Source organism: Numenius arquata, chromosome 6, assembly GCF_964106895.1.
Source record: "Numenius arquata chromosome 6, bNumArq3.hap1.1, whole genome shotgun sequence".
In the NCBI taxonomy this organism is placed as follows: domain Eukaryota; kingdom Metazoa; phylum Chordata; class Aves; order Charadriiformes; family Scolopacidae; genus Numenius; species Numenius arquata.
The window spans coordinates 50,862,593-50,874,648 of NC_133581.1; the positions used below are offsets into that span (position 1 = coordinate 50,862,593).

At 33.9% G+C, this 12,056-nt stretch overlaps 1 protein-coding gene across 3 annotated transcripts in view; it reads left to right on the forward strand.

Annotated features, from left to right (window-relative positions):
• DPH6 (diphthamine biosynthesis 6) overlaps positions 1-12,056 on the forward strand; it is a 201,530-nt gene that overhangs the window by 72,934 nt on the left and 116,540 nt on the right. For 2 of the 3 annotated variants that reach the window (XM_074148897.1, XM_074148898.1), the window contains exons 8-9: positions 3,116-3,203; positions 11,465-11,615. In XM_074148897.1, the coding sequence (XP_074004998.1) occupies positions 3,116-3,203; positions 11,465-11,615 (239 nt within the window). Of the gene's footprint in view, positions 1-3,115; positions 3,204-11,461; positions 11,616-12,056 lie in introns of all 3 variants that reach the window. The other variant, XM_074148896.1, reaches the window with a different exon arrangement.

A 12,056-nucleotide genomic window follows, 5' to 3' on the forward strand; every position in this document is an offset into this window, starting at 1 on the left:
AGGTATTGTTTTCACTGGTTTATGTTTTTGTCACATGAAACTTGTGACAAAATATGTTTCTACAGTATATCCTTTGAAAAAGAAGGAAATCTGCTAGTTCAGATATATGTCCTTGATGTGTTACTTATTATGAAGATGTGGGAGTCTTTTTAATGTAAGACTATATGATGGATTTTGCTTTTGAATATTAAATTGAATTCTTGCCATTCTTCTCAATCGTCGTTAAAAAACATGCCTCATGAAGAAAGCACAGAAAATAGAGTGAAATATTTGAAAATAAACAACATTTAGCAATGAAAGTGATATCTTACAATCAAGATATTCAACCAAGGGTCAGATGGGTTTTTATCTGGTTTTCCCAGGTAGACTACTGTAATCCAGATGTCAGCTTTCTTATGCTCAATATTTGAGAGGTACCAAGCATTTCCTGTCCTCCTTACATTGGTATTTAAAGTGCAATTGATTAATGCCTCTTCAAGTCATAAAGATACATTTCTCATCTATGTGAATGCCATCTAATATCTAGTCTTACAATAAAGGCCCATTTGTATTTATGGAACACAGAATAGTTTGATGTTCTTTTCAAGTAAATTGGCATAGTTGAAATATCTGGGAATATGATTTTGCATTCATATACCTTACCATTAGCTCTGTGTTTAGGTTTGTAATTCTAGGTTTGGAGTTAAAAGCAAATCTGTATACACGAAAAGATAATCCTGTTCTGAGAGCACTGATTATACTCTCAGACTTGCTCTCACTTGTTATATTTGTCCTGTGAAAATGATACTGAGTATTCTAAAATTATTAGATTTTTCCTAGATCTTCAGAGACTTGAGAGATCAGATGATTAAGATTTCAAAAAATAGATAATTAGGACAGTTTTTCAACTATACTTCATTGTTTTCCAAAGTCTTCTGAAAATGTTCCTCAACAAAATTCCTGTGTTTCCATCATAATCAAACACGAATCACCTTATGTAGTCATGTTCCTACTCAAAATTCAGAATTGCAGCATGAAATGGCCTTTATATAATTATCAGGGTTTCTCGAATCTTTGTTTTTCATTTTAATCTCTGCTTTTGATATGGTTTGGCATGTTGTTTATTTTTACTGTTTCCCTAGCTGGATGTGACGTGTAAGTTCAAGACTTCCTATTTTTTTAATCATTGACTTATCATTGGATGCAAACAAAACTGTTCTGCTTTCCACCTATTTGCTATTGAACGAGACTGTAAATTTTATCAGTTAGAACAATGATGTATGTTTGGAATTTATGTATTGTAATACTGTTTTCAGCACCACATAATCTACCTATCGTCACCCATCAGCTGAGAAATATTGGCATATTAAACTAGATATGCCAATTTACGGTCCCATCAAATACCCATATGTTTGCTGTATGTCATAGGAATGTATTTCATACTGAGAACAAATATTTATGATCTCTTAATATTTGTGATACTTCTTGATCAACAGATAAGTACTCAAAAATTCTAAAGTTATTGATTAGTTAGCATAGGTAACAATCTTTAGCATCTATTCTGCTGTACCTAGTGAATTGGAACATGCAGGCATACAAGCAGAACTACTTCTTTAACTTTGGAGTTAAATATATTTTTTAAAGTTACTAGGTATTCTTTCAATTCAAGAGACACATACGTTTAACAGCCCTAAATTTTTGTTATTCCTTTCTCACATAAGCTTTTCTGTTAATTTAGTTTTAAGTAGTTTATGCATCACTGAAAAGTGCCAGACTTCCCCATATAGGACTTGAACAGCAAGCAGGAAATCTTTATTGAAAATATCCTCAGACACTGAGGATACCCATGTACCAGGTGCTACTGGATTCTTGGTGTCCAGTTTTTATTATTTCCAATTATGTATTCCTATTACTAAAGATTTCCAAAGTTACTTTCTACCTACTCCTGTTAGATTTAGAAGACAGCATGATCATTTGAAAAAAATTAATCTTAAGGGACTTTCTTTATCTTAAAGGAATAAGTGATACTTTGATTGTAAAAAATCTTGATAATTACTCTCAAGAATGAAGCTGAAAGCTTATTTTTCAAATTACTTTAAAAGTTTACTAAAAGGAAAGTGGAGCTTTTTATGCTAAAGGTGTTTATCCTTATTGTGCAATGTAGTGATGAAGATTATCTTAGGTCTTCTTATATTTTAAATCCCAAAACACAGTTTATAGAACAGTTATTTCTGTTAATTTTACACTTTAATTAAGTCAGTAGAATCTGGCCAAGAGTTTAACTGCTTCCAGTTTACATGGTTTTTATGTGGCATTACTAGAAGTCTATCTGTCTTATCTCATTGAATACTGTGAAGGTATCAAGGGCACTGTGGTTTCAAGAAACTTATAAATATGTCCGTACTTATAAAATTTTTCAGATTTTCTTGTACTGCATCTGAATTTCTTTTATGTTTTCTTTGAGTTTCTCACCTTCTGATGTTTGTTTCCTAGAGCTACCTTTTTCTTAAGTAGTAAAACCATGCAGATGGATATAACAGATACTGCCTTTTATGAATCAGTGTGACAGATTGCGTCTGTAAAAAGGAAAACTAAAATTAACTAATTTGAATCGGCACACAGGAAGTTTATCATTGTTACCAACACATTTGGCATTAAAAAGTTGTGTCTAGTAGTCTTCAATATCAGATGCAAGATGGTTGAATCAGTCAGTTTCTCAGCGTGAAATATTGTATGTTGTTAATACCTCAAGAACTAATCCCTGAAGTGTTAATCAAGAAAAATGGACTTTTAAAGAAATTTCCTGTTGATGAAATTAAAGATTGCTTTACCTGTTAGTCTCAGAATGTAAAACATAATGCCACTTATGCTTTCATAGACTAAAGGTAACTGAATTTCTCAGAACTGCTCTGGAAGTATAGTATTCCTTTTGAAAATTGAAAACTAGTGAAGATAATGTGGTGTTCAACAGTACGATTTTGTATAAAAACTATTTTTTCTTGATTGATATAAAAACCAAATAAGAAAATAATAGATTTTCAATGAGTTCCCTTGGAGTCTGTTAGATGGCAATTAAGTATATAATTTTACATATAGAAAATACTAATATTTTATGCAAATAATTTTTGTGTTTCAGAGATTCAGCCGAGGTGGTTGTGCATTCGGCTGATGCATTTGCACCTGTGGCCTACCTTCATTTTTTAAAATTACACCTGGAGAATAAGGCAAGTAGATTGCAAATGTCATCTTTCTTTAAAGCTGTATGCATTTCTTTCTATTTTTATGTTGCTTTGTCACAGTTTGGAGTGAAACTACATTTTCTCATGTGGATGTACTTTCAAATAACAATGTACATATTTATTTGAATGTCAGAACTTGCCATAAGGAGAAACTCAACAGAAATGGTACCTTGTGTCGAATGAATGGAGTTAGTATATTTCTGTACTGTTTTTCATCTTGAAACCACAAGATGATCAGCCAACGTGATTCAGTCAAACATATGTGTAACCTGTGTAGTACAGCTGGTCACTCTGCGGAGCACAGCTCTATTAGTGAACTGTATGAACAGTGTTGATTTGCTGGGAGGTGGCATCTCTTTTTGCTGTTTCTGATGTAAAGTGGATGATTTGAAAATCTGTTGACCTGTAAGCACTGGAGTTTTAAATGTAATGGGTTTTATCTTTTCCATATGAAAGATACATCTAATGAATGACTTCAAATCATGTAGAGGAGATTGTCAAAGATCTTAAGGGAATTATTAGTAGTTCACTGGCATTCAGTCTCTTAGTTTATGATTCCATGGAAACAACAGAACAGGAATAGGAAATCTAGTGGTTTAAGTACTGCAGACATTTATGTGAGCAGAGCTAAGAAGGTCAAAACAGAAGTTATTTTTCTTAGTATTTGCCAGCACTTTTCTATTTTTCTTTACATTATTCTGCGGGTAAAATGAATTTTCTTTTTCCTCCTGAACATCTATAACTGCTAGTATTTTGTTGAAGCGAGTGCCTCACTCAAGTAGGAGAGTGCCTTCCTACTACTCTTGCAGTCATCTTTTTATAGGTCTTCCTGCTTTTTTCTACTCTTTGAAGATCACTGAACCTCTTCTAGGTGCAGGGATTGTTACAGAATGTTATTATATTGGTATTTTACATTTCGTGTCTCTTGAGCAACTACATTTCCTGAATTTCTTTCAATAGATCATGCATTCTCCCCCTCCCCCCCTTTTTTTTATTTTATCATTCCAAACAGATAAAATACCTGTACATTTTTCTTCCATGATGGCCTCATTCTTGCTTTGGAAAGTAAATTCTATTTCATCCTGACAATTTGTAGTTTGGGATTTCTTTCAAAAATAAAACATTAAATATTTGCGTGGGAGACTGTGAAAAGGATATGTGAAGCAAAACCAAATAGGCTGAATAAAGGAAAATTTGGGAGCAGGGCATGGTAGGGAAGAGTGATAATATATTAATATTTCTTTGGGGGCACTGACTTTATTACTCATGGCAAACTTGATGCTAAAATGCACCGTACATCACTACAACGTGACAGGCTAGGGAAAATGAAAAACACAGAGCTTTACATAAATCAGGCAAAAAGTCATATTAAAATGCATAACATTTTATATAAGAATCAAGATTTTACTTTTATCTGTTCAGAACCTCTTTTCCCCTTCTTATGTATATGTTTTAGATTTGGTTAAAGCCTCACAGTTTCAAGCAGGGTTGTAGTAAATCATACTTCAAATTCTTTGTAGACAAAGCCGTCACACTGTCAAAGGGGTAAGGTTTACAGAGGCTTGCCCTGGATTTTGGTATATAAACTGATGTCTTATATAGTTAAAAAGAAAATAGTCTATTTTCTGCAGTGGGTTTCTCATAAGAAAAAGCAGCAGAATTCTTTGGCTATACGTTATTTTATGTCATGATAAAATAAGCCAGGTTTTCAGGAAATTATGAATATGGAGAACAAGTCAGTCTTTCAGAGCATAACTTGTTACTAAGTTGGTGTGATTTAACTGCATAATGATAAGAGATGCCTTCAAGATTGATATGCCTGTAGTACTGTACTTTTTCTCACTATTTGTTGCTTACAAGCCTTACATAACTTTAAATATCAGTTAGTAATTCAACGCTTAAAAGCCAATCCTACAATAACAAAGCACTGCAGGGAAAAACTGCTTTAGAAGGAGAACTAATTTTAGTTTCAGGCTTTTAAGGGATTACTGAAAATAGGGCAAAAAATACTCCATTATGAAAAATGTGTAAAAGTAGCCACTTATGTAAGCACTTTGTAGAAACCATTAATAGACTGCAGTGATGTGTAATTCTAATAAGTATTATGACATCAGTTTTGTAATCATGTCAACTGAGAGATATACATATTTTTAACTTTTATTGTATATTCATTTTATCTTAGTTACATGCCACAGGTGTTAATTTTACATTCTTTGAACTTACTTTTATAATCATTATGCAATTATAGGTAGTGTACCTTAGTCTCTGCTGTCTTTCCTCCTCTACAATGTATTTTCTTCAGCTAAAATTCTTCATGTTTAACTACAAAGCCTGCGTAGAAATTTGTTTTCGATTGTTTCTGGCAGCAAAATGAGCCCTTGTGCCTGGGGGAAAATAACATTTTACTCACTGTTCTGGTTTAATACATTACCGTGCAACTTCAAAATGTGTTCTTGCATAATAATTGAAGCTTTTTTTAACACACCCTCTTTTCTTTCGTTAGCAGTGATACAGAAAAGGCTAAAGAGATAAATAAATATAAGATTTTATAATTGAGACATTATTAGAAGTTTAGTAAACATGACTTAACTTTTTGTAGGCATTTTAAAAAAAAACATTAAGAATAAATAATAACGCTAATAGAACACTAATGCTCAAAATTCAGGAATGGCTCATTTACTCCGTTGTAAACAAACAAGGTTACCACTGTGATGTATGTGATACAGACACCATCAACTTCATTGATATTTTACTTTGCCAGTAAGACTGTCACTTTGTACATTTAAAATATAGGATGTTTTTTGTTGAGGACACAGCAATTTCTGAAGCACACTCCACAAGTTTTAAATCAAGTGTATCAGCTTTTATATTCAAAACAAATTCAATTTTGAATATTTTCAATTAGATAAAAATACAACTGTGAAACAGTGGTTTTTTTTACTTTGACAGCACAATGAACTTGCAAAACATTACCTCCCCCCCCCTCCCCCCCATATTATACTATTCTGTTACTCTGGTATATTGGTTTTTGAAACAGAAATTAAAGCTGTTGCAGCTTCTGCTGCTGTGAACCTACTACTTCTGATGATAGTAGCAAACATATTAGCTATCATTCATGCTTTAAGATTCTCTCCTTCCCACGTTTAATAATGAACACTTTGTTCCCCAAGTTCCAGTGAGTAGGAGCACGCAAACATTAAACAATACAAGCTGTGAAACTGCAGCCCCGAATTAGAGGGAGTCATGTAGTTTTCTTTCTGCACTTGGCAGAAGGAAGAAGCCTGTTTGCCTGTAACAGAGAGAGGAATAGTGGCTGCTGCTGCTCTTTCTTATAGCATACTATTGCATTCTGTTTACCTATCATAAAGTGATATTGTGAGGCGTATTTTTTTTCCTCTTTGTAAAAGATCTTGACTTATTTGGGTGGAACGCAAGTGCAAGCAGTTACACCCTTGCTAAACATCAGCAAATCTGTTTCACAGGTCAATTTAGAGATGATTTTAAAAACACTTATAGATGTTATAAAAGGTGTTTGGGAAATATTTACATGCCTTGTGTACTAAAGGAGCATGATCCTGCAGGTTAGCTTTGATTTATGTTTGTAGCCTATTTCTGTCCGGTTCTTTCTGGCCTGAATTATTTTGGTTAATCTCTATTTAGGACTTTAAGTGTAGAATTAGACGTTGTAAGTGATGTCCAAGGGAACAGGAAGGAATTTCAAGTTGCAAAGTATGTTTTGTTGGTGGCATTGTGGGTGGCATTTTTGGAATACTTTGTCATCATTGAATGATACTTCTCCTAGGTAACCTTTACTTTCCCTGCTGCATCATAAGAATATGGATAACCCTTGCAGTTATATTTTCAAAACTTTGTAACAAATAGTGCAAAAATTTTTTTGTACGTTGAGTTATTTCAAACGCTAAGATAATAAATAAAGAATTTTCTTTCCTACTCCATTTGATTGCAGATTCAGTCCAGTTCTCTGAGAAAAGAGAATTTTCTGTTCTCTTTTCATAATGAAGAGACTTTATTTGGAAGTCTTTCAGAGTTAAGGACTATGTGTCTGTGTATTGTACTTGAAATACTGCAAGCAGATGTATGTAGTCTCTCTTATTATTTTTATTTCAAGGAGTTCCGTTATCAAGGTATACCACAAAGAATAAAGAGACAATGATAGTCTTTCCTTATGTTTTCTGAGCTCTCTGCCCCCCTGTATTCTCATTGCTGTGCAGTGGGAGAACTATCAGTTTTGGAATTGTGTTGTGATAGGTTTTTATACCAGTTTCTGTGGTGGAGAATGTAAGCTTTTTAAGAAGGCAATCTGTTGTTTTCATAAAAGACCACTGCAAGGAATTTCAGCTATATCATTCAAAGTCCTAGCTCCAAGTCTTTTTCAACAGGAGAATATGGATTTTGGAACACTGGTGCATTTGCTTAACTTCACTCTGAGCGCACTTGCATCGCTGACATGAGTTATGTGAATACAGTTAAGCATATGCATGGATGCAGGCGCTGATCCAAAATTAGGTTGGTATCACAATGTACAGTGGGTGTGGGAGAAACAGTGTAACAAATGGGAAAATATATTGCGTCTGTGAAGTAACATGAAAATGTTATGTGATAAAATAGGTTCTGTAAGATTTAATTAAAATGTCATTATAGCAAGCTTGAGATTTTGTTTTTAAAGTGATGAGAGTATTATTCAGGGAAAGTTAGTCTGTTTGTGGCAGTCTATAACTTGAAGTTTTAAATTCTTAGATTACTTTCTCTGTCGACAGGAATGGAAGACCAACATTTGTATGAGATTTGAATATAGCTGCTAAACAGAGTCTGGCAGCTCTACTTAGGCTGGCATCGAGCCTCTTTCTCTTCTAGTGCCAGGTTCCACACCTAATACTTCTGCTGTAGCCCACACCTGTGCTGCTGCAGAAAGTGATTGATTACCTATGTTTTTGGAGCATCGTGGGAGTCAGCCTTGAATGAATCATTGTGATATATCGTAGGCATTGAAATCAATGGTAGTCTATAATTATTTTTATGGTCTTTGGTGTAAGAGCCATTGTAGAATTTCTAGTACTTCTTAGTAATTTCCAAAAAATTTTGCAATTGACCAGCTGTTTGTGTGTGTGCGTAAACACAGATGGATGTTTTTATTTATACCTGTAAAGCAATATTGATATAAGCTTAACAATTTATAAAATATTGACATATTTAGGAAAAAGGGATGTTACTGTAGATGATACAAATATTTAATGGGGCATCAATTTGGAATATTTGTAGTATTAGAAAATTACAAAGCTACAGGGGAGTTCTGTAAGTTAGACCAAACCAGTTGTGATACAGTCTGTGAGTCTCACTACATCCCCATGAATTTTTTATGAAGCACATTTTGCAGAAAACATGTTTAGAAACATAGTTGAAAGACCAATTTTCACAGATGGCATAAAAATGGAATAGGTGCTCTTTTCATGTTCACTTGCAGAGTGTATAAATTCAGTCCTCCAGGTTAGGGAGTGGAGAGAAGTTACAGGTCTCTAGTAGTACCTACGCAAGATATCTGCATCTCTAGATCTCTTGAAAGGTAATTACGTAAAGCTTAACAAAAGCGAGAAACAATGTGGCTGTCATACTGGCAAGCTGGAACTTTTCCCTTTCCAGTTAACACATTTTTTCCCTTGTGATGGATTGTTATGCCATATTGAAGTTGAAATCCAGGTCATGTGAAAACAAAACCCAAGGCAGCATTGTGATAGTATCGTTCGTATCACCATGTCTGTGCACGCTTACCCAGGGGGTAGGACCGAGAGGTGCAAACTCTGTATGCTACAGTAGTACTCAGTGAGTGCCCATGCTGCAATGCAAATTGATTGTTTCATGATGGACGTTACAAATTAGCCAGTGAAAGCCACTAATTTAATAAAACAACAATTTGCAAGAAGGAAATGGTAGCACATTTAGCACTTCATGCCTCTATACAGTCTGTATATTTTTATAAAGCGATGTCTTGTGGATAAAAAAATAGTAACTTAAAAAGTAGAAAAAAAGGCATTTTCTTGGTTCTTGTAGATAATCCAACTTAAGATCTATTTCAATTACAGATTTGTGTTCCTGCTTCTTTATTTTCTAAGTCATACCTGAAGGGTTAGGAGCTATCAGGCAGCCCTCTGGGTAACGGCAAAATATATCAACTGACAGCAGCAGTAGAAGGTGTAATTCAATGAGAGGGAAATGGTATAGATGCTGTTGGATGCTTGTATATTTTAATGTTGGAATGCATGTCATGTTTGTGCTAAATTGCAGTTTTCATCTTTGCACTATTATGTTACATTTAGTTGACTTCTTTTAACCTCTCATGTACAATTGATTCACATAAAGTAGATTATTGCCTTGACTTCCATGCCTTTCTTGGAGGAATGAATAAAATAAGGTCCAATCAAAGAACATCAGCCCCTCTCAGAGCATAGCTTTAGTGTTTACAGCGCTTATAAAACTCCCCTTGAGCCCTTTTAGAGGCAGCAGAGCTGTTTCCTCTTATAGGTAATGAACTTTTTGTAATTTAGCCTTTCCTGAGAATTTCCAAATACACTACTTTAACTTAGCTGGATCCTTTCTCTCCAGTGAAGTCAAATATCAGTGTAAATACTGAGTTTTAGTTGCAGACTACTGATGCACACGGTAGTTTTCTGCCTTTTTTTTTCTCACTTTTTTTTGCTTAATATTAAGAGAAAACTTTTGAAGTTGCAGTAGGATGTGTTTTATTTTCCAAAGGAAAGAAAAAAAATAAAATTACTTTTTCTTTATATTTGAAAATGCCTATATTCAAATTTGGTTAATAACTTTTAATATGTCCGATTTTATTTGACAGCTTGATGGGATCTAATTGTTAGAAAGCAGAGAATGGCAGAGGGTCAAGCTTCAGGTGACCTTATGAGTCCTTCATTATATATTGTTAATATTCTTTTTCATAGACGTTTTGCATGGAAATTCCGTAGATAGCACGCTAATTTGTGAGCTAAAGGAATATGCAGCAGTTTCTAATACATATTTAGGGATTGCCAAAGGCTTCATATTTTGTCAACTTTTTATCTTGCTTTATTTGGCTTTATCATAATTTTTGTGAATTTAGTATTCAAGAAGCCTGCAGAAAAATGCATAGTTTAGACACTATATGAAATTTGAGACATTTGAGCAGAAAATTAATCGATAGAATCTGAAGTTACAGCATGCAGTGATGTTTGGTTAAGGTTTATGGATAAATTCTGTCATAATTCATACTGGTTTTAGATGAAGACAAGTAGTATTAGCCACCCTAGTGATCCCAAAGTCAACATGCTCTACAGATTAGGCTGCCTTGGAAAATCAGATGGAAGAGAGTTGGGGTTCTGATTGCTCTAAACTGAAAAAAAAAAAAAAAAATATGTAACGTAATGCTGTAATTACATGACTTACTGAAAATATAACGAACACAGAATTTTGGAAGATTGGTCCGTATGCAGTCTGTCTCTGTGTATTTTGCTTTAAACGGCACGGTAGGTAGTTCCCTCTTCCCAGGCCTAAGAAAGCATTTGAGAAGAGAAAGTACAGTGAATTATTTTCCTTCCTTGTCAAGAAGTTACTTTGGTGTATAAATCCTAGGAAATGCTCCTTTCTGTATCTCAAAACTCTGGGCATCCCAAGCTGTGGTGAGTTTGATGGAAGGATCTTTGTGCAACGAATAGAAAGAGATTATTTTTTTACATGGACTGCATTCATTCAAGGTTCCACAGAGTTTTAAAATTTTCTTGTTAGTCTTTTGCTCTGTTTCAAGTGTTTAGTGACAGTGTTAATTATCAAATTGTTACTTTTATACTTTTGTTCCTTTTTTCGCTTAATTTATACTATTTTTGGAAAACATAGTTGTCTTTTATATAATTGTGGAATAGCATTTCTTCATCATAGTATTCTTTCCATCTCTTATCTCGAGTCTCATAATTTTTCATATCTGTTGTTCTTATTTACTACTAAGTCTGCATGTTTATTCCATGTGATATGTCAGCAGGAGCACATTGTATTCTGCCAGTTTCTGCAATCTAAATAGTGGGAAATCCTAATGCTGTTCTTCCACGAATTGTTCTAAGCTTAACTACCCATTGAGCTGTAGTATTTTTTTGTAATTGAAATACAAAATTTGAATGATAAAATGTACTGATTTCATACTGCTTGTAATGCTGTTTACTTGCTTATTTTATAATGTTTGTCTCAAGCAGGGGAAATCTTCAGGTACATTTATGGTCAATAGCTGTTCTTGTGAGATAAGCTGCAATGATGACTATATTTTCCCTTCATCAGAAGAGGAGGAACCACAGAAAAACATTCCAGTCATCTGGAAGTCTTTGAAACATAATTCTTTGGATTTCAGTGAGTCTTGCACAACGTTAGTTAGAAAAGTAATATTGAGTATTTCATGCCCTGGTGGAGTACACTGTTAATTACTGTAAGAACACTCCTGGAAAGAATGTTTGTGACCTTTAATAACAAGTTTGAAAAAAAAAGGGATCCTACTAAAATGCGTCTTTTTTTCTGATGGGAATCAATAGATCTGTAGCAATGAAGCATTTCAAGTTACTTTACAGAAGAAGCATAACCCATTTTTTTGTTTCTTTCAGAGAACACACATAAATGTGTTCTGTTTGCCTGAATGAAATTACCATTATCTAATAATTCCTTTGAGTGGAGGGATTGAGTTTTATTTAAAAGGTCTAACCACATATATACCCATGCTCTACTGTTTTTAAATTGAAGACAGAAAAGCAAATTCTAAAAAGTAGTACAAAACACAACTTGCTTACTTAGTATATG